Consider the following 27006-nt stretch of genomic DNA (forward strand, 5'->3'; position numbering starts at 1 on the left):
GGGGGGGGGGCGGGAGGGTAAGATTAACCAGTTTTGGACTAGGGGGGGGGGTATTTGATCCAATTGGCCACATTTTTTGACTATAACTATACTTTTCTCTTGAAAAATATTGAAGTCCGAAAGACGCAAAACATAAATTGAGAAAAACTAAGAACAAAAAAAAGTTAGGAAAAGGAAAAATGGGAAAATGAATAGATATTGAAAAGGAAAAAAAGAAAGAAATAAAGCGATAAAGAAAAAAGAACAAATATAACTCATTGTCTGATTCTCCTCCAATTCTGGTTGCGCTGGTGAAGGTATGAGGCCAACTCCACCGCGTGAGCCCATCTTGTCCGGGTGCATCCGTTTGGGGTAGAACGGACGAATAGCGCGGCCCAACGCGCGGCCCCAAATGGACAAATGTCCGAATTTCATCCTTTTTGACCCATCCCCGACCCAAACTTGCGCAGAGTTTGGGGTGAAACGGACATCGCGCGGACGGGCTCGCCGCATGCCCTCGTCCCCCCGTGGCCCGCTTGTCAGGGACACTAGCATTCCCTTCGCTTCCAACGCTTCCACCCCCTCTCCTCGCCCCGCCCCGCCACCGGCGGCGCCGCTATTCTCCGGCCGCCTCCTTGCCGCGCAGCCCCCGGCCGTCCATACGAAACCATGTCTCGACATGGCCGCCACCATGCCTGCTCTTTCGCCATAGTTTTGGCTGTCGATCGGAGGAGGTTTGGCCGTCGCTGTCGCAGCCGGTGGCAGAGGGGATATGACCGCCGTCGACGTACCACGGTGGCTGCGGAAACTTCTGATGAGTGCTCCAGAGCGGCCAGTAGCCGGCCGCCAACCACCCCTGCTGCATCGAGGTGATCATCGCGGCCTCTTTGCCACACGACCGCAAGGTGTTCGACACTTTGCCCACAAAGGTATGGACAGTGGAGATGAGTTTTTCTTCACCACTTCATTTGTTCATCGGACGATTCATCGTCGGATGATGAAGATCTTGTGGTGGCTACACTGGTCATTCACGACCACATTCAACGGCAGCTTCCTCAGTACAGGGGTCACTCGCTGGTCGTGCTCCCAACCTGAACCGCAACAGGGAGAGAGGCCACGCCCTGCTCTATGCTGATTACTTTGCGAACACCCCACTCTTCAAGCCAGATAAATCCCATCGCCATTTTTGAATGGCAAGGCATGTGTTCAATCGTATCCGAGAGGGAGTGGTTGCTCATGACCCATACTTCGAGTGCAAGATGGATGCCCTTGGCAAGCTTGGATTCTCCTCTTACCAGAAATGCACCGCGGCCATCCGCATGCTTGCATATGGAATTTCAGGCGATCTGGTGGATGAGTATGTGCATATGAGTGAGACAACATGTCTGATGTCAATGTACAAGTTCTGCCAGGCTGTGATCGAGGTGTTTAGCCCGGAGTACTTGAGGCAGCCAACTGTCGCTGATACAGAGAGATTGCTGGCAACCAACATAGCTAGAGGCTTTCCAGGCATGCTTGGCAGCATAGATTGTATGCACTGGGAGTGGAAGAACTGTCCGTTTGCTTGGCAGGGCCAGTACAAGGGGCATGTCAAAGCGTGCACTGTCATATTAGAAGCGGTGGCTTCGCAGGATCTTTGGATATGGCATTCTTTCTTCGGCATGGCAGGTTCTCACAATGATATCAATGTGCTGCAGCGTTCTCCAGTCTTCGCAAGGCTTGCAGAAGGTCACTCCCCACCTGTCAACTTTGAGATCAACAACCACCAGTACAACAAGGGATGCTATCTAGCTGATGGTATATATATCCTTAGTGGTCAACTTTTGTGAAGACAATCTCGAAACCCCAAGGTGAGAAGAGAAAGAGATTTTCCCAAACACAAGAGAGTGCTAGAAAGGATGTGGAACGTGCTTTTGATGTGCTTCAATCCCGGTGGGGTAACGTTCGAAACCCTGCACTGTCATGGGATGAAACAAAACTTTGGGAGGTGATGACTACTTGTGTGATCATGCACAACATGATCGTCGAGGACGAGCGTGTTGAGAGTATCTTCGACCAAGGATTTGATTATCATGGTGAAAATGTTGAGCCCCTGCACCAAGAACCGGCCATATTTGAACAGTTTGTCTAATTCCATCGCGAGCTACGTGATTGGCACACTCATTTGGATCTTCAAAATGACTTGGTTGAGCACGTGTGGGATCACATTGGTAACCAATAGATGTATTGGTTCATTTCATGTTCATTCAAGACAATTTCGATTTGGTTGTAAAACTATTTTATTAGTGACAATTTCGATTGGGTTGTAAAACTATTTTTATTTTCAGACAATTAATATTTGGACGTGCAAACTAGTTTTGATATGAAAATATGAGCATTTTTGGCCCTGGCAGATAGAATGGGGCAAACGGATATGGCCGCGCGTTGGGCACACAACCACCGCATCCTAGAATAGGCCCGAACACGACCCCATCGTCCTATCCAAAGGGACAAAATCCGGCCAAACCGGACGTCCATTTAAGGTCGCGCGGTGGAGTTGGACTTAATCAATGCAATCAGTTTTTGCGATGCGCAGGAACACATTTACAACAAGCTACCAAGTACTACCAACCATCCGTATCAGAAAGTCACTACACGACGAACAAACCTATGCGCATATGCAACCATGGGCTCCATCCAGCATACAAGCACACAAAAATATGACTAGGTACAACAGCCAACAAGCATCAAGCCGCCAATACTTCAATAGCAAATTAACAAGCAGCAACTCCAATCGGGGCAGTGAACCGCAACAACATAGAGTATATACACTAATCTCTAATTCTCTACAGCATCACATGATCAACTGCCCGAGTCCAGGATGGTGAAAACAGATGCGTAATCCTCGGATCTCACCAACCCCCCGCTCCCGTGCGGCTCCATGGGGCTGCACTGGGACACCCAGTCAGCCGCTGGGGAGACTACCTTCGGCCTGCTCTTCCCTCGCCGCCGTCATAGGGGGCCGCCGGGCAAAGCCCACGTGGCACTGGCGGCGGCAAGGCCTTCTCTTCGGGGCTAAGGCACACATGGGTGCAGTGCTTGTTTCCGAGCAGCTGCTAGGCGGAGCAGCCCCCGAGCGTGCATGGCTGCACGACAGTGCAACAGCATGCGTCGGCGGCAAGTCCTCCCCAGCCGGGCAGCAGCTTCGGATCCCGACGGCACGGCATCAGGCATGCTCTGCGGAGTCTCCTTGGTGATGGATTCTGGTTTGTCGTATGGTTGTACTCAACGGCACATCGGCACGGCTAAGCGATGTGGATCGCGGGCGGCAACGGCTTCGGATCCCGGCAGCACGACATCGGGTATGCTCGGAAAGTGCCGTGTTGATCTGACGGCTATGCCCTCCTGATCTAGCGATGGTGATCTGCCTTTCGGGCTCTAGTTCGGCCATGTCCGTCCTTGGGCTGATGGGCCTGGGTAGAGTTCTCTCTCGAGAGGTGCTCCGTTGTTCATGTCTGCCGCCGCGGCGAATTACGGTGGTAACCGAAATGTCTTCGTCGGGATTTCTCGCTGTAGATCCGATGGTTGACTTCAGCAGTGAGGTGCAAACTATAGATGATGATTTGACGCAGAGAAATGATTGTGCAGCAGCGATGACAATCGCATGTAGCTGCTGGGATTGCAGATAAGTGGTGGCGACAACACATAAATGGCGTCGATGGTGCTAGTACTCCAGTACTGGGATGAATGCCTAGGTCATACCTGAGTTGGTTTTACCTAGCAATGACGATGTTTTTACATTGTTACCTTGTTGAAGACATTGCTCGGATATGCTTGGACTGGGTTTTCAAGGTGAAAACCTAGATTCTGGATGAATCCGGTGACGGTGGCGCTTGAGCATCGCTCCTTCATGAAGGTGTTGCTGTTAAACAACCTCGTCGTCCATGTGGTGTCATGAGATGGTTGGTGCGAATAAGGTCATTTTTGTAGTTTGCCGATCGCGGATCTGATCATTTTTTCTCTCTCGCCTACACATAGCTTTGGTCTTGTATGACTTTGCTATTTTTATGGTGTGTTTTTGTGTGCATGTGTTAATATTGACTGTGTGCATCCTAGGGTGTGTGCTTATTGTGCTTTGTATCCTCGTGATGCTCCATTTTGAGCCAATAAAATACACCCTTTGTCGGAAAAATCACATAATCAACTGACATCAGAGAAAGCATCGTAAAGCGGAGTACGGGAAAGAATCACAATGGTCGAGCGGCGGCATCCACTGGAGACCCTTGAACTCGAGCAGTGTCAGGACCCTGCTGCTCTGCACTGCTTAACTAAAGAAATAGTCAGTGACTCTGAAGAAATCAACAGCGAGACTGAATCGGTATTCACTTGGGAAATGGATAGCCGTGATGAAGCGAGCGGGCGATCAACGGCTACACTCTCCTCCTGTTCACAGTCACGCCGTTGTCGCCACACTCTGGAAGGCTACAGTAACAGAACGGCCGACGACGGCGACGCCACCAACTCCACCAGCTATTAAGCTCCTCCTCCACGCTTCTGGAGCTATCTTTTCCCCCTTTCTACAAGCTGTAATATCTAGCGTAGCTCTAGAACCCTAGACTACTTGTAGAAATCCTGGATTTGATCCTCGATCTGTACCCTGTAACTGTGATTCTTCCGCTAAAATTATCAAATCGGGGCTAGTTCGAGTACTGTGAATTGTCCTTGTAATTCTGCTCCTGTCATTTGGTATCATGAGCCAGTGAATCCTCGGAGGCGAATCGGATCTGACCATGATTTGGGGTTGGGATCTCTCATAAAATTCCCCAATTCAGTGTCAGGTCCCGGCGGCGGTGCAGACCACCAGATTGGAGGCGGTCTGGAGTAGGCATCGTTCGGCTGCAAATTGGGGAGAAACTCGGTTGCGGTCGGAACAATTCCACCGTGGTAAAATCCCTTAGCGTATCCCTGGTTCGCGCAGCATCGGAGGCGAGCACGGCGTGAAGTTTTTGTGGTGGTAGTGAGAGGTCACCGACAACGGTTTCAGACCAGTGCTGCTGTAAAATTCCGGAGCCGCGATGCCCGCCATGCCTACTCGGACGAAGCATATGGATGAGATCTCCGACGAGCTCGAGGCTCTACAGACCGAGCTCTCGGCGCTTGGGCTAAAATAGGGCAAGATGCAAGACCAAATCGACCAAGTCAACACGCGTTTGTAGACAATTGAGTCCCTGGAAAAGCAATTGGGCAAGGTCGAACTCCTGGTCGAGAACAACTCAAAGGTGCAGCAAGAAATTTTTTCCATCTTGCGAGATATGAGATCAGGAAATCCCAACCCTACCTCCCCTGGTTCTCCAGGATCTGTTCCAGTGGTGCTGCAACCAGATCCTTCCAAACAGCTTCAACAAGATCAGGGGGCACAAGCAACTAATCTTCAAGGGAAAACAATTGTTACACCACCTATGCAACAAAAACAACTGCAGAACATCCCTCCTGACCGACTAGTAAACCAACCAACACAACTTCCAATCAACAATTCCATGCAGTACCAAACTGACAGAGCAACACAGTTTATGAAAAGCATTTCCAAGGGCCCTAAGCTGGATTTTCCTACCTTCAATGGAGACAATCCTCTCGGCTGGATTCAACAGGTTAACAAGTATTTCTAGCTTGCTCAAACTCTTGATGAATGCAAGGTGGATCTGGCCCTAACTTACATTATTGGGAGAGCTGACAACTGGGTTCGAAGTGCTCAAATGGATAACCACAAATTGCCCTGGCCAGATTTTTGTAGAGCATTATGCGACAGATTTGCTGATTCTAGCATCTATGAAATTTTAGAGAAATTCCACAACCTGAAACAGAATACACTCTCTATGGCTGCTTATACTAATAAGTTTGAGGAGATTATGGCAATACTCAGAGATGAACATCCATATCTGCAAGAGAACTACTACATAGTGAGTTTTGTCAGTGGCTTAAAACCAAGCATTAGGTGCAACTTAAGACCACAGAGACCCACCACTCTTAACCAAGCATACTGGTTAGCAAGGGATTATGAAAGTGGGTTACAAGCAAAATATCAATCATATATTAACCACCAAGACAAACAGTTGCAATTTCATGCTAGGCATCAGAAAACTAGTGTGCCTCCTGCCCTTAATTTGCATCTCCCTCCAGCAGCACCAGCTATCAAAAAACCTGGTATTTGTTGGAGATGCAATGGACCATGGGTCCCTGGACACAAATGCAAACAAGCACCAACACTTCATGTCATTACTGGAGACAGTAGTACTGAGGAAATATCACCTGAAGAAGAAGCCCAACTAGCAGTTTTGGCTGCTGAAGGTCAACTTTCTAAAGATCCTTCTGGGTGAATGCACATATCTGCACAAGCAGTTTCAGGCAACACATCTGAGTCAACTTTAGCAGTGCACATTACAGCAGGGGAAAAAAGGAGTAGCTCTGGTTGATACTGGGAGCACCAACACATTTATTGACCTGAAGTTTGCACTCAAATCTGCTTGTCCACTGATCAACAACCCAACTCAAACAGTAAAAGTAGCTAGTGGTGTGTGACACCCCGAGACCGTTGCGCCAGGTGTCTTCCAGTTATTCACCGTCGTTACCATGTCATTCGCTTGCGTGTTGCATCTTGTCATGTCATCATGTGCATTGCATCATCATGTTTTCAAAACTTGCATCCATCCGGGTTCCCCCAGTTCTCTCCGTTGTCCGTTCTGAGCCCAACCACACTTGCACGCGTTCGCGGCACGTCCGAAATATTATTTTATAAGTGGCCGGAAAATGCTCTCGGAATGGGATAAAAGTTGGCGTGTGGTCTTATTATAGTGTAGATAGACCGCCTGTCAAGTTTCATCACATCCGGAGTTCGTTTGATAGCCCAACCAGATAACTATAGCGGCAGTATAGCCGGTCTATCGTCGGACGTTTTCGGTCTCCGGAAACAGTTGCCGGGTCTCTCTCTTCTCTTCTCTCAACCCAAAGCTTTCTGCATAGTCCGCTATCAACCGCCAGGCCCGAAACCCCTCCTTGCACAGTGCATCGACCCCCTCACGTGCGCGTCCGAAAGCTGCCCCGAACCAGACCTGGACAGTTGCCACCGTTGGACTCAGATCATCCCCAAACATCTACAAAACGTCTCCGTTTTCTTATTTGGGCTCCCTAGCTATTTTATCCGGGGTCGTCCGATTGCGATCGTAGGGTCGAGTTAGCTCCTAACCTAATACGTGATGTATATTTTTAGTCTACCCCTAGTCCATTTTGAACCTAACCCTTTTTTCTAGGATCCTCCTAGCCGCCGCCACCCCACTGCCTCTTCTCTATTTCAGTGCCCGACCAACCACCGCGCTCCGTTCCTCGATCCCCTCGCTTCTGCGCTCCCGGACGCGTCCAGCGCCCGCCGCTCCTCGCGATAGCGCGCCCACAGGGGCAGCATCGCCGGCCGCCCTTCCCCATCTTGATCGAGTCGGACTCCCTCGCCCTCCCCTGCTGTCCTTTCTTCTCCTACCCTCTTTCTCCTTTCCCTAAGCTCTCTCTCTTGCCCTTTGGACAGGAGCCCCGACGCCAAGGACTTGCCGCGTCGGCGCCTCAAGCCGCCACAGTTTGCTCCGGATCCGGCCGACCTCCGTCAGGTCGCCCGTTCCTGGCCGGATCCCGCCGTCCCAGACCTCCCCTTCACAGCGCGCGCCCGCGCGACCCCGTCGCCGGCGACCCGTCTCCAGCCGCCGCGGATCCGCCCCTTCCTCCACCCGTTTTCCCCGTCCCCGGCGCCGACGTGGAGCCGCGCCAAGACGCCGCCGCTGCTCTGCTTCCTGACAAGCAGAGGATGAGGCGCCCGCTCGCCCGTGCCTCGCGTTGGCCGTGCCTTCACCTAGTCTAGCGCCCAGGTCAGCGCCTCCCTCCGTCCCTTGCACTGCCGCGTCGCCGGAGTAGGAGCTCCATCCGCCATGCCTGCCGCCTCGTCTCTGCTTCGATCAGACGAACGAACCTGTCGCCGCCCGCTTCGTCAAGTTCAGGACGCGAGCACTGCTTGCCTTGACCGCGCCCTGCACCACCATTGTTGCTCTTCCCCAAGCCCCTCGACCAGCCACTGCCTCCCCTGCGTCCTCTGCATCGCGCCGCCCCTATCTTCCCTGCTCCCAGTCAGACGCCAAGCTGCAGCCGCGCCGCTGCATCCTCTGCTTCGACTTTGCGCGAGGAGGAAGACCCAGCAACAAGTCCTGCTTCGCGTTGACTGCGCCCCTTCCACCTCCTCGTTTCGATCCAGCCAGCCCAGGAGGCCTAGCGCCAGGCCTCCTCTATATTCTCTTGAACGGGCCAAGCCCATGGTGAGCGCCCCAGCGCCCTGGGCCAGATCTCAGATTCAGCCCAGTATAGTTTTTTTCCTGCTGCTGCATTTTTAATTTTTTTCCTGAGACTGCAGATTTGCAGAAAAGACCTTCATCTTCATGCATTTAATAACTCACAAACTGTGCATCGGATTAAAAAGATCTATATATGTAAAATACTTAAAATTGTGTCTAGTTTCATAATATGCTACTTTCATCCATGCTTAACATGTTTAAAATGTTGTTTGTTTAAATTTGCTCAATTGCCATGTTAAAATGATTTAATTCATAACTAAATAACCGAAACTCAGATTTTAACAAACTTTATATGTAAATGGGGTAGAAAAATGCCTAGTTTAACATGGTGATTTTACTTTGCATGTTTAATAACTCTAAAATTGTGTTTAGGGAAGAACAGTACCAAATCCATATTTTGCACATGAGGATTTTTCTGGACTTGTTGTTTTGTTGTTCCGGCCTCATTAAACTTGCCTAAATAGGTAATTTATTTATGCTTCATCTCTTGCCATGTTAATCAACATATAATATTGTTGGGTACATAACCGAGAGAGAACTAAATAAGACATGTGGTGTTTTGTCATAATGCAACTCGTTGCATATTGAGCTCCACTTAATTTGTAGGATTGCTTGTGCACTTTGCCATGCCATGCCCTTTTTAAACCGGACATGCATCATACTTGGTTGTGCATCTTGCCATGTTTATGTGGTGGTTGTTTACTATGTTGTTTGCTTCTTTCCGGTATGCTTCTTCGGGTTGGTACCGATATCGTCGTGTTTGTGAGGACCCGTTCGACTACGTCCGTTTGTCTTCTTCATGGACTCGTTCTTCTTCCTTGCGGGATTTCAGGCAAGATGACGATACCCTCGAAATCACTTCTATCTTTGCTTGCTAGTTGCTCGCTCTTTTGCTATGCCTATGCTACGATGCCTACCACTTGCTTATCATGCCTCCCAAATTGCCATGTCAAACCCCTAACCCACCTTGTCCTAGCAAACCGTTGTTTGGCTATGTTACCGCTTTGCTCAGCCCCTCTTATAGCGTTGTTAGTTGCAGGTGAAGATTGAAGTTTGTTCCTTGTTGGAACATGGAGATGTTGTTCCTTGTTGGAACATGTTTACTTGTTGGGATATCACAATATCTCTTATTTAATTAATGCATCTATATACTTGGTAAAGGATGGAAGGCTCGGCCTTTTGCCTAGTGTTTTGTTCCACTCTTGCCGCCCTAGTTTCCGTCATATCGGTGTTATGTTCCCGGATTTTGCGTTCCTTACGCGGTTGGGTGATAATGGGAACCCCCTGACAGTTCACCTTGAATAAAACTCTTCCAGCAATGCCCAACTTTGGTTTTACCATTCGCCACCTAGCCTATTTTTCCCTTGGGTTCCGCGGACTCAAGGGTCATCTTTATTTAAACCCCCCTGGGCCAGTGCTCCTCTGAGTGTTGGTCCGACCGAGCAGACTGCGGGGCCACCTCGGGGCAACTTGAGGTTTGGTTTTACTCGTAGGATGTCTCATCTGAGTGTGCCCTGAGAACGAGATATTTGCAGCTCCTATCGGAATTTGTCGGCACATTTGGGCGGTGTTGCTGGATTTTTTTTACCTTGTCGAAGTTGTCTTGTAGAACCGGGATGCCGAGTCTGATCGAAATGTCTCGGGAGAAGGTTTATCCTTCTTTGACTATGAGAGCTTGTGATGGGCTAAGTTGGGACTCCCCTGCAGGGATTGAACTTTCGAAAGCCGTGCCCGCGGTTATGGGCAGATGGGAATTTGTTAACATCCGGTTGTAGAAAACCTGAAGTAGATCTTAATTAAAATACATCAACCGTGTGTGTAACCGTGATGGTCTCTTTCCGGCGGAGTCCGGGAAGTGAACACGGTGTTGGAGTTATGCTTGACGTAGGTTGTTCTAGGATCACTTCTTGATCATAGTTTTCTCGATCGTGCTTTGCCTTCTCTTCTCGCTCTCATTTGCGTATGTTAGCCATCATATATGCTAGTCGCTTGCTGCAGCTCCACCTCATACCTTTTACCTTACCCATAAGCTTAAATAGTCTTGATCGCGAGGGTGTGAGATTGTTGAGTCCCCGTGACTCACAGATACTTCCAAAACCAGCTTGCAGGTGCCGTTGAACCGTGCAGATGACGCAACCAAGCTCAAGGAGGAGCTCGATGAAGATCTTGTCCTTTGTGTTGTTTTGTTCTAGCTGATCAGTAGTGGAGCCCAGTTGGGGTCGATCGGGGACCTTGTCGCATTTGGGGTTCTTCTTTTATTTTGGTTCCGTAGTCGGACCTTGATTGTATTTGGATGATGTAATGCTTTATTCATGTATTGTGTGAAGTGGCGATTGTAAGCCAACTATGTATTCTTTACCCTTATGTATTACATGGGTTGTGTGAAGATTACCTCACTTGCGACATTGCTTTCAATGCGGTTATGCCTCTAAATCGTGCTTCGACATGTGGGAGATATAGCCGCATCGAGGGCGTTACATGGTGGATCTTTAACTACTAGAGCACATGCCCCTGGCACAATCTTTAATATTGGTAGTGAAACTTTCATCAATGATCTGCTAGGTTTGGACCTACAGGGATATGATGTGGTAATCGGTTGTGAAATGCTCAAAAAGCATAATCCAATCTCCTTGGATTTTGATTCAAGAATAGTCATTATAACAAAGGATAAAGTGAGACCAGTTACATTCACAGATTGCACACTGTCAGATACTCCTAAATTAATTTCAGCAGAGAAACTGGACAAGTTATGTGCTGAGGGAGCAGTAGGATTTGCCATGAGCTTAAACTTCATGACAACTATTCCTAGAAATTTAGGAATTTCTTCTCAACCAACCAAAGAGATACAACAAGTGCTGGAGCACTTTGATGCACTATTTGAAGACCCTACTACCCTCCCTCCTCCTAGAGAATGTGATCACTCAATCCCACTCAAGGAAAATTCAACACCTCCCAATGTCAGACCTTATAGAGTTCCTCACCTGCAAAAAAATGAGATGGAACAGCAGATCAAGCTCTTAATGTCCAGACACATAATCCAACACAATATGACCCCTTATGCATCTCTTGCCATACTAGTCAAAAAAAGGGGGAACCTGGAGGTTGTGCATTGATTACAGGAAACTAAATGCACAAACAATCAAAAATAAATTCCCTATACCTGTCATTGAGGACCTACTGGATGAACTACATGGAGCAGCAGTTTTCAGTAAATTGGACTTGAAATCAGGTTATCATCAAATTAGAATGAAACTAGAGGATGTCCATAAGACAACATTCAGAACTTATTCAGGTCATTATGAGTTTCTGGTTATGCCCTTTGGGCTAACTAATGCACCAGCTACATTTCAGGCCCTCATGAATAAACTCTTTGCCCCATACTTGAGAAAATTTGTCCTGGTATTTTTTGATGATATCTTGATATTCAGCAGAACTCCAGAAGAGCATCAACAACATCTCACTTTGGTCTTGGAAATATTAAAGGCAAACAACCTTCTCTTGAACAGATCCAAATGCAATTTTGGCACAACTACTGTGGAATATCTAGGGCACATTTTGTCTGCACAAGGAGTTGCAACAGAACCTGGAAAGATTGAGGCAGTGCAACAATGGAGTATACCAACAAACACTACTTAACTAAGAAGTTTCCTAGGTTTGGCTGGCTATTACAGAAGATTTATCAAGTATTATGGTGTCATATGTAGGCCTTTACATGATCTCCTCAAAAGGGACTCCTTCCTCTGGTCTGACAGTCAAACAACTGCATTTGACAAATTAAAATTCAGTTTAACTCATGCACCAATCCTAGCACTGCCAGACTTTACTGTTCCATTTGAGCTGGAGTGTGATGCTTCTGGTACTAGCATGGGAGCTGTCCTCATGCAAAAGCACAGACCTATAGCTTATTACAACAAGTCCTTGGGCCCTAAAGTAGCTGCTCTGCCAACATATGAAAAAGAAGATGTGGCCATTCTGGAATCACTCAGGAAATGGAGACATTACTTCTTGGGCTCTTCTCTGATCATAAAAATTGATCACTAAAGCCCGAAGTATATAACTGAGCAAAGGATATCTGAAGGCATCCAACACAAGTTGATGCTCAAGCTCTTAGAATTTACTTATACCATAGAATACAAAAAGGGAAGGAAAACAAAGGTGCAGATGCACTCTCTAGAAAACCACAAGTCGTGGAGATCTCCATGGTAGTACCAAGTTGGACTGAGAAAATTGAAAGCTCTTACAACACAGATAACAAGTGCAAAAATCTCATAGCACAGTTAACTGTAGGAAGTACTACACTTCCTCTGTATAGTTACACAGCTGGTATACTCAGATAAAAAGATAGAATTTATATTGGAACAGATGCAGAGTTTCAACAACAATTAATATCAACATTCCATTCTTCTCCCATTGGGGGCCACTCAGGAGTGAGAGCTACATATCACATGATCAAGAGGCTCTTTTATTGGACAAACATGAAAAAGGATATTGAAAAATTCATCCAAGAATGCCCTATTTTTCAGAGAGTCAAAGGTGAACACTGCCACTATCCGGGTTTACTTGATCCCCTCCCTATGCCAGACATGGCATGGAGACATATTTCCATGGATTTTGTGGAAGGTCTTCCTAAATCTTAGGGCAAGAATGTAATCTTGGTAGTTGTGGATAGATTCACCAAATACTCCCACTTTATTGCTCTGTCACACCCTTTTACTGCCATACTATCATTCAAGTATTCATTGACAACATCTTCAACTTGCATGGGTTGCTAGTGTCAATAGTAACTTACAGAGATACAATATTCACCAGCAACTTTTGGCAGGCGCTGTTTAAATCCTTGGGAGTGAAACTTAACATGAGTACAACTCATCATCCCCAGTCTGATGGCCAAACAGAAAGAGTGAACCAGTGTCTGGAAGCATACCTGAGGAGCATGGCTTTTAATGAACCAAAGAAATGGTATTCTTGGTTATCTATGGTTGAGCGGTGGTTCAACACTTCATACCACACTGCTACCAAATACACCCCATTCCAATGCCTGTATGGATTTCCTCCTCCCCTCTTTGGAGAAGTTCCAATCCCTGGTCCAAGTGATGTGGATGCAACTACCTTCTTGCAACAAAGAGAACAAATGCAGCAACAACTCAAACACAACTTATTGGTACGGATGAAGAAATATGCAGATATGAATCATATAGACAGGAAATGCAATGAAGGAGAGATGGCTTATTTGAAAATGCAGCCCTACCGTCTTGCTGCCTTTCATATACGCACATGTCTCAAGCTTGCAACCAAGTTCTATGGACCTTTCAAAATATTGCAGAAGATTGGCCATTCAGCTTACAAACTGCTCCTGACAGCACACGTTCAAATCCATAATGTCTTTCATGTTAGCCAACTGGAACGTCATTTGGGCCCGAATGCTATACCAGTTGTAAGGGCATATTTATCCCTAAGGTGTTTTGGAGATTGATGACAATGCTTTTGCGGACTAATCGTGTGTCTTGAGTTTCCCAGACGTTTCATCGCTAGGCACAAGATGGTTTGGTGTCCCTCGAAGACTATTGAAGACGACGTTTTTCTACGTTTCTTTTTGGTGGATTTGAGTCGTAGGAAAGCCGTACTATTAAGAGGGGGTCCGCGTCGAAAAGGTTTGGGTGGAATCATCACGTACACGTTTTCTTCCTTATCCCCTCCTTTCCCCCGCACTTTGGAGCATCCTCCGTTTATCCTCATTGCCTTGTCCTGGTTGCTGTTGTTGGGCTTGCGGTAGTACTGCTCCCTGGAGCGGTAGTACCGCAGGCACCTGCGGTAGTACCGTACTACGGCGCGGTAGTACTGCAGGTGCTCACGGTAGTACCGCTCCTCTGGAGCCGTAGTACCGTGACCCCCAGGCCAAGTACCGCTCCTTCACGGTAGTAGGGACGGATGTAATTTTTTACATCCGCGCCTCCGTAGTAGTACCGCATCCCTTGCGCGGTAGTACCGTGCGCGGCCTGGCTCAGCTGCCAGGCGGTAGTACCTCTCCTCTGCGGTAGTACTACGTCGGATTTTTGCTTCGTCCGTTTTCCAGCAGAAGTAGGCACAGATGTATTTTTATTCATCTGCGCTCTTCCCAGGCTAGGGGTTTTCTGCCTTGCGGTAGTACCACAAGGGGGAGCGTAGTACCGCGCCTGCGACAGTACCATCATCAGCCCTTGTGCTACAGGTCTGCCCTAGCTACTACTGCTGCTGCGGTAGTATCGCGGTTCCTCACGGTAGTACCGCATGGCCTTGCGGTAGTACCGCTTGTCAGGAGCGGAAGTACCGCATGGCCTTGTGGTAGTACCGCTGGTCTGGGGTGGTAGTACCGCTGGTCGCGGGCTGGTAGGTGGATAACGGTTGGATTTTTGTCCTCAACTATAAAAGGGGTGTCTTCTTCCTCTAGTTGACTACCTCTTCTAACCCTAAGCTCCATTGTTGCTCCAAGCTCCATTTTCGCCCGATCTCACTCCCTAGCCAATCAAACTTGTTGATTTTCTCGGGAGTGGTTGAGAAGGCCCCGATCTACACTTTCACCAAGAGAAATTTGATTCCCCCCACCAATCCCTTGCGGATCTTGTTACTCTTGGGTGTTTGAGCACCCTGGACGGTTGAGGTCACCGCGGAGCCATAGTCCATTGTGATGAAGCTTCGTGGTGTCGTTGGGAGCCTCCAATTGAGTTGTGGAGTTTGCCCCAACCTTGTTTGTAAAGGTTCGGTCGCCGCCTCCAAGGGCACCAATAGTGGAATCACGGCATCTCGCATTGTGTGAGGGCGTGAGGAGAATACGGTGGCCCTAGTGGCTTCTTGGGGAGCATTGTGCCTCCACACCGCTCCAATGGAGACGTACTTCCCCTCAAAGGGAAGGAACTTCGGTAACACATCCTCGTCTCCACCGGCTCCACTCTTGGTTATCTCATGCCTTTACTTGTGCAAGCTTATTTGTGATATATCTCTTGCTTGCTTGTGTACTTATCTTTGTTGCATCATATAGGTTGCACACTTAGTTGCATATTTAGACAACCTACTTTGATGCAAAGTTTAAATTGTTAAAGAAAAGCTAAAAATTGTTAGTTGCCTATTCACCCCCCTCTAGTCAACTATATCGATCCTTTCAATTGGTATCAGAGCCTCATCTCTTTATTAAGGACTTTACCGTCCGAAGAGTATGGTTGACGTCGTAGAAGGTGAGGAGGAGCACTCCGGTGCAAATCCGGTATCTTCTACGGGAGATGGGGGAACCGCGGTCTCTCATGAGGAGTTCAATGTGGCCTTGGACACATTGAAAACCTCTATGACGACCGAGGTCAAAAGCATGTTTAAAGATTTCTTAGAAGAGCTTAAACTTTCCACCGCACCGTTGAAAGTGGGTGATCCCGCCAACAAGGTGATGGATGCTACCTCCGACAAGGGGGAAGCTACTAGCAAGAAAGCCCTTCCTACTAGTGGTAAGAGTGGCACCGACATCTTTGCCCATGTGGAACCTCCACTTGTCTATGGTGGACCTCTCCCTTCCACTCATTTGAATCATGCCGGGCCGGCCCCTAAGATTGAGAAGAATGTTAAATTTGACTCTTGGGTCTATCGTTTTAAGCATCATTTAAATCATGTGAACACTAACCTTTGGAGAATCATTGAAGAAGGTTTCTATCCGCATGACCAAAGCAACTTCAATCCTAGAGAAGCCGTGGATAATCAATTCAATGAGAATGCTCTCTTCATCATTCAAGAAGCTATCCCACCCGAGGACCTTCCTCATCTCCAGCCTTACTCCTTGGCCAAAGATGCTTGGCGCCAAGTGGTTTCCCTCTACCGAGGAAGCACAAGCATTCAACGCTCCAACTATGAAGTGGTGCAAGATAAAGCCGATGAGTTTGCAATGAAAGAAGATGAAGAACCTCGTGATCTCTATCGGAGGGTAACCAAACTCGCGGTCTCGCTCCGAGATCATGGAAGCAAGGACACGGATGACAATTGGATCAAGCGCAAATTCCTCAAGGCAATGATGCCTACCACAAAGCCATGTCCTCCGTCATTCGTCAAAGGCCGGACTTCCACACCTTGTCCTCAAGTGATGTGTTGGATGAGTTCGTTGCTATGAGCATCTTGGACAAGACTGCCGATAATGCGGTACTTCGCTCTCAACGAGTAAAGAAACCCAACCTTTCTCTAAAGGCCAAGGTTAGTATGGAGGAAGAGGACGAAGAGGAAGAAGAGGAGAGCAACCTCGAAGATATGAAGTATGCCTATCATGAACACATGGCCCTTGCTTCAAGGCAATTTTGGAGCAAGAACTCAAGGCCCAACTTCAACAAGAACAATTCAAGCGGCACAAAGGGCAAGCAACGAGCGAGGACTTGTTTCAATTGTGGCAATGTAAGCCACTTTATTGCAGAGTGCCCTTATGAGAAGAGGGAAGACAATGGTGGCAAGCTCATCTGAAAGGACAAGGCCAAGTCATTCCCTAACAAGAGCAATTTCACCAAGAAGACTCCTCCCAAGGCATTGGTGGTACAAGAAGAGTACAATGAGGATGATGACGATGATGAAGATGGTGAGTCGGTTGCCATGGCCTCCATTGCCATTGCGACGACTCCACGGGTGTCTCTCTTCGACTCACCCAATGAGGGCATCACCGCCAAGTGCCTCATGGCTAAAGCCACCAACAAGGTAACCCCCAACATCAATACTACCATCATTAATCATCCTTCTTCGACGGATAGCATTGATGAACATGAGGGAACTAATATGGAGGTGAATGAGTTTGAGGCCTTTATGGGTAAACTCAAGGGTAAATCCAAGAAGCACTTTGTTGCTCTCTTGGAACAACTTGGTGAAGCTAATGACATGATCGAGGCTCACGAAGATACCATCTCTAAGATGGAGGGGCATAGTCGTGACTATGCCGATGAGATTTCGGATCTTTCCAATGCTCTTGAGGAAGAGCGTGGTCTTCATTTGGCTCTTGAGGAGTCTCACAACGATGATCATGCTAAATTAAAGAAAGATCTTGATCATGCGCTTGTTGTTTCTCATGTGCTAAACTCTGAGAAGGCAAATCTTGGGGTTGATCTTGCTAGACTCAAAGAGGAGTTTGACATTCTTGACAAGGCTCACAAAGTCTTGAAGGGTGTTCATGCTACCCTCAAGGAGTCTCAAGATCAACTCCAAGTGAAGCTAACCAAGGAGAAAGCCACTTTTCCTCGTATGGTGTTAATGGATAATGCAAATGCTACTAACCCTTGTTGTGAGCATGTGCATCTTATTGAGGAGAATGTTAAGTTGAAGGAGCAACTTGAGAAAGGCCTTGTGTCATGCATACAAGGTGAGAAGAACCTAAACGACCTTTTGAGAAATCAAAAGGGATCTGTGGCCAAGGAGGGGATTGTGTTCGCACCCAACCCCAAGAACAAGAAGAAGGATAACAAGACCAAACGATCTCCTCCTCTCAAGCAAATGTTTGTGAAGCAGGGAGAGAGTGCTTCCAAGGAGAAGAAGAACAATGCGAAGGGTGGCGGTGTCAAAAAGGGCAATGCCATCCCTCCCAACAAAGCCAGCGACTTTAATCCTTCTTATGTGTTATGTCGTGCTAGTGATGGGCATGTCTATGCCAAATTTTTTGGTTCTCCTCATGAGTACATTGAATGGTCTATTTGGGTTCCCAAGACCCTTGTTACTAACATCAAAGGACCCATTACAAAATGGGTACCTAAAATCAAGCATTGATCTCTTGTAGGTGTTTGCTTCCGGTGGGGGATCATGGTTGCTCGATAGTGGAGCTACAAATCATATGAACGGAAGCAAGGACTTGGTGGTGGATGTGCACAAGATTCCATCTATGCCCATCAATGTCGAGTGGGGCGATGCCTCATCTTCTAAGGTATTGGGACTTGTCAAGGTTGTCATCTCTCATGATCTCACGATCGAGAAGGTCATGCTTGTTGAGTCCCTTGCATACAATTTACTTTTGGTTCGTCAACTTGCAATCATGGGCTTTGCCACTTTCTTTGATATTGATACCGTGGCCCTCTTGTGGAGCAATACTCTTAAAGTAGTCTTTGTTGGGCATGTCGAGAACGGTCTATATGTGATTAACTTTTCGGAGCGACCCACTAAGACTGCGACATGCCTAATGGCTAAATTTGATGTGGGATGGCTTTGGCATCACCGTTTATCCCATGTCAATATGAAATCTTTGCAAAGTCTTCTCAAGGGGGACCATGTCCATGGACTAACGAATGTTAGTTTTGCTAAAGATAGTGCTTGCAGTGCTTGTATCGAAGGAAAGCTTCATGAGAAGGCTCACTCTCCCACGACTATCATTTACTCAAAGAGGCCTTTGGAGCTCCTTCACTTGGATCTTTTTGGGCCTCCATCCTTTGATAGTCTTGGGGGTAGGAAGTATTGCTTGGTGATTGTGGATGACTACTCAAGATATACTTGGGTGTATTTCTTCAAGAGGAAGAGCGAGACCCAACAAACCGTCATTGACTTTGCAAATGAAGCACAACATCAACACAATGCAAAGATCTTGACAATAAGAAGTGACAACGGCACTGAGTTCAAGAACTACACCTTGGATGAGTTTCTTAGTGATGAGGGGATCAAGCATCAATATTCCGCACCTTACACCCCTCAACAAAACGGTGTTGTGGAGAGGAAGAACCGGACGTTGATGGATGCGGCAAGGACCATGATGGCGGAGTTCAAGTCTCCATACAACTTTTGTGCCGAAGCCATCAACACCGCGTGTCATGCATCCAATCGGCTCTATCTCCACAAGGGCTTGAACAAGACTCCATATGAGATACTCACCGGTAACAAGCCCAACCTCAAGTACTTTCGGGTGTTCGGGTGTAAGTGTTTCATTCTCAAGGAAGGTGTTCGGTTGTCTAAATTTGAGGCTAGAGCTTATGAGGGCATATTTGTTGGTTATTCTACAAACTCTCATGCTTACAGTGTCCTCAATAAATCCACGGGACTTATTGAGGAGACGTGTAACGTGGAGTTTGATGAGAATAATGGCTCCCAAGTGGAGCAAAGTGGCACTTGTGATGTAGGTGATGAAATTCCTCCTCAAGCCATAAGAAGAATGGGTGTTGGTTTTATCCTACCCATTGAGAAACCCCTTGTGGCCGAAGGAGAAGGACAATGCTCCACTCAAGTGGAGCCATCACCAACCCAAGGCCCACACGCTTCCGAAGAACAAAGTGAAGGCCCTCATCCTCATGAACAAGACCAAGGGCAAGATCATGATCAAGACGGTGTTGACACACCAAGTGATGCCCAAGGCCAAGTTCTCTCCTCCGAGCAAGTTCAAGATCAAGAACAAGCTCAAGACGTCGCTCAAGATGATCAAGTGACTGCTCCTCAACTCACCACCGAGGAGGAATTGGAGCTTCGTGCCGCCAAAATTGCTTCCAAGCTCTCCACCAAGGGCCATCTCATGAAGAATGTACTTGGAAGCATTCAAAAGGGGGTAAGCACTCGTAGACAATTGGCAAACTATTGTGAACATCACGCGTTTGTCTCTTGTGTTGAACCCCAAAAGGTATATGAAGCACTCGAAGATCCGGATTGGCTTAATGCCATGCATGAAGAACTCAACAACTTGGAGTACAACAAGGTGTGGAGATTGGTGCCAAGGCCAACGGAGAACCACAATGTCATTGGAACCAAGTGGATATTTAAGAACAAGCAAGATGCTCATGGGACCATCATTCGCAACAAGGCAAGATTGGTGGCAAAAGGCTACTCCCAAGTCGAGGGTATCGACTACGGTGAAACCTTTGCTCCCGTTGCTCGCCTTGAATCCATTCGTTTATTGATTGCTTATGCTTCTCATCACAACTTTAAGTTGCAAAAAATGGATGTGAAGAGTGCTTTTCTTAATGGTCCCATTAATGAGTTGGTCTATGTCAAGCAACCCCCCAGGTTCGAGGATCCCTACTTTCCCGATCATGTGTATCAACTCGATAAGGCACTCTATGGGCTTAAGCAAGCCCCACGTGCGTGGTATGACCACCTTACCGAGTTGTTACAAGATCGTGGGTTTGAAGTTGGGCTAATCGACCCCACTCTTTTTACTAAGAAGGTCAAAGGGGAGTTGTTTGTATGCCAACTATATGTTGATGACATTATTTTTGGTTCCCCTAACAAAGCTTTCAATGAGGAATTCGCCGCTCTCATGACCTCAAAGTTCAAGATGTCTTCCATGGGAGAGTTGAAGTTCTTTCTAGGGTTCGAAGTGAAGTAGAGAAGAGAAGGAACCTTCATCAACCAAGCCAAATACACTCAAGACATGCTCAAGAGATTCAAGCTAAGTGATGTCAAGCCGGCTTCCACTCCAATGCCCACCAAGTGCCAACTTGACATAGATCCCAATGGTAAAGCGGAGGATCAAAAGGTATATCGCTCCATGATTGGATCCTTGCTTTACCTTTGTGCATTTAGACCGGATATCATGTTGAGTGTGGGAATTTGTGCACAGTTTCAAGCCACACCTAAGGGCAGTCACTATGTGGCGGTCAAGCGAATCTTTCAATATTTGGCTCATACCCCAAACTTCGGCTTATGGTACCCAAGAGGAGCAAACTTCAAGCTTGTAGGGTATTCGGACTCTGATTGGGCGGGAGACAAAGTGGATAGGAAGTCCACTTCCGGAGGGTGCCAATTCCTTGGTTGCTCCTTGGTAAGTTGGTCTTCCAAAAAGCAAAGTTGTGTGTCTCTCTCGTCCATCGAAGCGGAGTATGTAGCGGCCGGTAGTTGTTGTGCACAACTCTTATGGATGAGGCAAACTTTAAAGGATTACGGTGTCATTTGTGACAAAGTGCCTCTTTGGTGTGACAATGAAAGTGCCATCAAGATTTCTCTCAACCCGGTGCAACACTTCAAGACGAAGCATATTGAGATTCGGTATCACTTCATCCGGGATCACATTAGGCGAGGGGATATCGAGCTCAACTATGTCAACACTCATGATAACCTTGCAGATATTTTCACGAAGCCGGTGGATGAAGCAAGATTTCGCAAGTTAAGGCATGAGCTAAATATCATTGATTCAAGCAATGTTGCTTTAACCCTTGCACACCCCACCATACTCAACTTGTTGTCTTGTTTAGATGTAGGCATGGACATAGGGGGAGTGTTGTTCTCTCAATGAACTCTCCCTCCCCCCATTATGCATAAATTGATCAAATCTTTCACATTAGCCATTTTTGATGGTACTTGTGCTTCAAAGATGAGTTTTGGTCATGGGCCCAAGCATAATTCTTCGCGGTGCCATACCAATTGACTCAAACATAGGTGGCTCCAGCCACCGCCCTCTCTTTGGAGAGGTTGTGTCTCGTGGTCGTCTCTTGTTGTCGTTTTGCCCCTTCTCCTCTTCGTGTTTGAGCTTATTGTGTGGTGTCTCGTTCGTCTGAAGTTTCCTTGCAAAGAACTCTCTTTTCTTGTGTTTGGAAATTGCTTCTTCTTGAGCTCACGGTACTACCGCGGCCTGCCACGGTACTACCATGCGTGGAGAGTACGGTACTACCGGCCCTGCGCGGTACTACTGCCTGGGAGAGCGGTACTACTGCTTTGGTGCGGTTCTCCCGCCCAAGCGGTACTACCGTGATGATACGCGGTACTACCACGCTGCCGGAGGCGCGTGGGGGATAAGGACGGGAACAAGGGGTTCTAACTCCCCCATACCCATTCGTCAGTTTTCCCCACTTCGTCTCTCTCTCTCTCTCGCTCAAGAACGGGGCCGGAGTCCCTCGCCGGATCTCCGTCTCCGGCTGCTCTCCTTGGATTCCGACCGGTGGGATCGTTCCCCACCACTTCCTCTTGCCATGGACCAAGGTTTCTCCCCAAATCCCTCTCTTTCTAGTTGGTTCTCTTGTCTCTAGGTTTTTGGGGAGATGCATGTGTTCTTGAGATTTTAGGCCAAATCTTTGCAAGAGAAGGTTATAGGAGAGTAGTGTTGCGTAGAAATTATACTTGATATATTGTCCCGTGGTAGATTTGATCAACCGTAGTTCCGCCGTGGTTTCGTGGGTCTTCTCCGATTCAAAAGTAGGTTCGGATCTGACGCAGTGCGGTACTACCGTGCTTCTGGTGCGGTACTACCGCTTGTCCGGTACTACCGCCCGTTCGGTGCGGTACTACTGCACGTTCTGTGGCACTAAGGTCTTACTACCGCTCCAAGCCACGGTACTACCATATCCTCACACGGTACTACCGCGACTCGGAGCGGTACTAAAATTTTAGTACCGCACGACCAGCCGGCACTATCGTTGTTGTCCCATCTTCCTCGTGGCATTTATCCCGTATGCTTTCTACCTGTTTCCCTTTCTTTGCCATGGTCTTTGCATTGACTCTTCTCGCTCTTTGTGTGTGCTTTCTCTTGTGTCTTAGGTGGTGGCTCTCGCTGTTCCAATCCCAGTCGTGACACTGGCTCCAAGCGACTGCGCAATCCTCAAGATGAAGCACGAGAGGGCTCCAGTGCCCCCACGCGTAATGTCAAGACCACTGCCAGCAAGCAAAAGGAACCTGCTAAGGGCATGGACGAGATTCCCCTCACTGAGTACATCGAACACCGGAAGATCAACCCTTATGTGAATGCTCGTGCTATCCTCAGAGGCAATGAGTTGTTTTGGACCAAGCAGCAGGCTCTCATTTATCTGGATGTCATCAAGAACAAGCAAAACACCTACGTGGATGTCAAGTGGATAGACATGAATCACTTGAGGAAGGACAAGTTTTGTGACTACTTTGGAGAAGCTCTGGATTTGGTGGAGCAGCTCGGTATTGAACATGTGATCTCTTTCCACCTTGACTATGACCCTGAGCTTATCTGTCAGTTCTTTGCCTCAGTTCACTTTCACCCCGGGGATGAGCGGAGGATGACCTGGATGACCAATGGCCGTCAGTTGTCTGCTACCTGGAAGGAGTTCATGGATCTGCTCCACGTTCCTGATGACGGGCTCCACACACCCATTGGTGTTCCCCCCCATGCCAATTCCGAGTCTGCTAGCAAGAACAAGCTTCAACCATTCTATGTTGAGAAGGTGCTTCCCAGTGGCAAGTCAACTTGGGTGCTGAACTTTTTTCTGGATATCATGCATCGCATCTTCCGCAACACTCTGTTCCCTCGCATTGGCGACAAGGACAAGGTTCATTCCTGTCTAGCGGACATGATGATCCTGTGCGAGGAGGCACGTACGTCTCAGACTCAGCCACTTGATGTCTCACACATCATGTGGTGTGAGATTCGGTTTGCAGTATACACCTGCAAGGTACCTATCTATGGGCCATACCTGTTTCTGTTGATCTCCACGACTTGGGAGAAGCTGTACCCTGGTGATGAGTTCCTTGCTCCAGACTGGATTCGGCATGAGTCCATCAGTCTCCGCGTCAAGCCCAACTGGGCCAACACTACTACTCGTGCTGAGGCGTCTGCTACTAGTAGGGGTGTTGATGAGGAGGAGGCTCGAGCAGAGGATGTTGTTGAGGACCGTGCTGCTAGGTCTTCTCAACCTTCCTCTGAGCCCTCGTGGGCCAAGAAGTTGAAGGACAAGATGAAGACTCTTTTCTGCATGCAAGCAAAGGGGCAGTACAGGACTCACGTGGCATCCAAGAAGAGTCGCTGCCGTGACAAGAAGGTTATGGCTCTTTGGAGAGGATGTCTCTGGCGGTTCTGAGGATGCCATCATGCTAGAGGCTGCATGGATGGCGAAGCAAGGCTTCAAGTGGACCAGTTCTGAGGAGGACATCGAGGAGACCGTCCCCGCCGCCCAGTCTCACGAGGAGCACGAGGAGAGTTGGGATGATTTCTCTGCCTGAGCCACCCCTTGTGTGTAGGTGTCCTCTCTGCCTTTTTGGCGTCTCGATGCCAAAGGGGGAGAGAGTGTAGGGATTTGCGTGCTTGCGAGTCGTGTGTCGTCGTGTTTGGTGTGTTTGCTTTGTCGTTTGGACCTCGTTTGCTTTGGTTTGGTTTGCGCCTTTGAGACTTATCCTTCATATGGTGTAAGACATATGCACTCTATTCTATCTTAGTGAGCTTATGTTTGTGCTACTTATGCTTTGCTCGTATTTGCTATCTTGTCTAGTGTTAGCCTTACTATTGCAAGATATGCCTTGTCTCTATAATATAGGGGGAGCTTTGATCCTAGTATGTGTGCCGTGCAGTCCAAAGCACCCATCTAGTTGGCACACATCTAGGGGGAGCCCGTCTATATTCTAGAGAGGAGGGGTTTGTGTTTGCTTAATATTATTTCCCTTTGCAAATCCCGTATTGTCATCAATCCACCAAAAAGGGGGAGATTGTAAGGGCATATTTACCCCTAAGGTGTTTTGGTGATTGATGACAATGCTTTTGCGGACTAATCGTGTGTCTTGAGTTTCCCAGACGTTTCATCACTAGGCACAAGATGGTTTGGTGTCCCTCGAAGACTATTGAAGACGGCATTTTTCTACGTTTCTTTTTGGTGGATTTGAGTCGTAGGAAAGCCGTACTATTAAGAGGGGGTCCGCGTCGGAAAGGTTCGGGTGGAATCATCACGTACACGTTTTCTTCCTTGTCCCCTCCTTTCCCCTGCACTTTGGAGCATCCTCCATTTATCCTCATTGCCTTGTCCTGGTTGCTGTTGTTGGGCTTGCGGTAGTACTGCTCCCTGGAGCGGTAGTACCGCAGGCACCTGTGGTAGTACCGTACTACGGCGTGGTAGTACCGCTCCTGTGGAGCCGTAGTACCGTGGCCCCCAGGCCAAGTACTGCTCCTTCGCGGTAGTAGGGGCGGATGTAATTTTTTACATCCGCGCCACCGCGGTAGTACCGCATCCCTTGCGCGGTAGTACCGTGCGCGGCCTGGCTCAGCTGCCAAGCGGTAGTACCGCTCCTCTACGGTAGTACTGCGTCGGATTTTTGCTTCGTCCGTTTTCCAGCGGAAGTAGGCACAGATGTATTTTTATTTATCTGCGCTCTTGCTAGGCTAGGGGTTTCCTGCCTTGCGGTAGTACCGCAAGGGGGAGCGGTAGTACCGCGCCTGCGGCAGTACCGTCCTCAGCCCTTGTGCTACAGGTCTGCCCTAGCTACTGCTGCTGCTGCGGTAGTACCGCGGTTCCTCACGATAGTACCGCAAGGCCTTGCGGTAGTACCGCTTGTCAGGAGCGGAAGTACCGCATGGCCTTGCGGTAGTACCGCTGGTCGTGGGCTGGTAGGTGGATAACGGTTGGATTTTTATCCTCAGCTATAAAAGGGGTGTCTTCTTCCTCTAGTTGACTACCTCTTCTAACCCTAAGCTCCATTGTTGCTCCAAGCTCCATTTTCGCCCGATCTCACTCCCTAGCCAATCAAACTTGTTGATTTGCTCGGGAGTGGTTGAGAAGGCCCCGATCTACACTTCCACCAAGAGAAATTTGATTCCCCCACTAATCCCTTACGGATCTTGTTACTCTTGGGTGTTTGATCACCCTAGACGGTTGAGGTCACCGCGGAGCCATAGTCCATTGTGGTGAGGCTTCGTGGTGTCGTTGGGAGCCTCTAATTGAGTTTTGGAGTTTGCCCCAACCTTGTTTGTAAAGGTTCGGTCGCCGCCTCCAAGGGCACCAATAGTGGAATCACGGCATCTCGCATTGTGTGAGGGCGTGAGGAGAATACGGTGTCCCTAGTGGCTTCTTGGGGAGCATTGTGCTTCCACACCGCTCCAACGGAGACGTACTTCCCCTCAAAGGGAAGGAACTTCGGTAACACATCCTCGTCTCCACCGGCTCCACTCTTGGTTATCTCATGCCTTTACTTGTGCAAGCTTATTTGTGATATATCTCTTGCTTGCTTGTGTACTTATCTTTGTTGCATCATAGAGGTTGCACACTTAGTTGCATATCTAGACAACCTACTTTGATGCAAAGTTTAAACTGTTAAAGAAAAGCTAAAAATTGTTAGTTGCCTATTCACCTCCCTCTAGTCAACTATATCGATCCTTTCACCAACTCCTGGATTACCATTGGTGGATGAATCAGGAAGGATCAAAATAGTACCAAGACACCTTCATTTGGTCACACAGTGGTTAGTACAATGGCTGAATATGTCCCCCGAAGAGGCCACTTGGGAGGACGCGATTTCATCTAGCGCGCGTTTCCTGATTTCTTCAATAGCACCATTCGCTCCTGGTTTCCATCGAAAGATCCTCAAGGGCAAAGATCATCTTCAGAGGGAGGCAATTGTCAAGACCCTGCTGCTCTGCACTGCTTAACTGAAGAAATAGACAGTGACTTTGAAGAAATCGACAACGAGACTGAATAGGTATTCACTTGGGAAATGGACGACCGTGATGAAGCGAGCGGGCGATCAACGGCTACACTGTCCTCCTGTTCATAGTCACACCGTTGCCGCCATACTCTGGAAGGCTACAGTAACAGAACGGCTGACGACGGCGACACCACCAACCCCGCCAGCTATTAAGCTCCTCCTTCACGCTTCTGGAGTTATCTTACCCCTTTTCTACAAGCTGTAATATCTAGCGTAGCTCTAGAACCCTAGACTAGTTGTAGAAATCCCGAATTTGATCCTCAATCTGTACCCTGTAACTGTGATTCTTCCGTTGAAATTATCAAATCGGGGCTAGTTCGAGTACTGTGAATTGTCCTTGTAATTCTGC

At 48.0% G+C, this 27006-nt stretch overlaps 1 protein-coding gene and 1 long non-coding RNA gene across 2 annotated transcripts; both read left to right on the forward strand.

The window, feature by feature from the left end:
• Positions 1-1238: 1238 nt before the first annotated feature.
• On the forward strand, positions 1239-1808 carry LOC147978790 (uncharacterized). The gene has a single exon (XM_087514891.1). The coding sequence runs from the start codon at positions 1239-1241 to the stop codon at positions 1806-1808; it is 570 nt and encodes a 189-aa protein (XP_087371017.1).
• A 5499-nt stretch (positions 1809-7307) lies between these two features.
• Positions 7308-10733, forward strand: LOC147978791 (uncharacterized). Its single transcript, XR_015618308.1, has 3 exons — positions 7308-7443; positions 7532-9174; positions 10444-10733. It is a non-coding gene; the product is annotated as an uncharacterized LOC147978791 (long non-coding RNA).
• The last annotated feature ends 16273 nt before the right edge of the window (positions 10734-27006 follow it).

Source organism: Triticum urartu, chromosome 3A (assembly GCF_056163025.1).
Source record: "Triticum urartu cultivar PI428250 chromosome 3A, HENAU_Tu73, whole genome shotgun sequence".
In the NCBI taxonomy this organism is placed as follows: domain Eukaryota; kingdom Viridiplantae; phylum Streptophyta; class Magnoliopsida; order Poales; family Poaceae; genus Triticum; species Triticum urartu.

What these genes read in the sequence shown, in the direction of transcription:
- LOC147978790 (XM_087514891.1), top strand. Translation starts at nt 1,239, where the DNA reads ATGGATGCCCTTGGCAAGCTTGGATTCTCCTCTTACCAGAAATGCACC.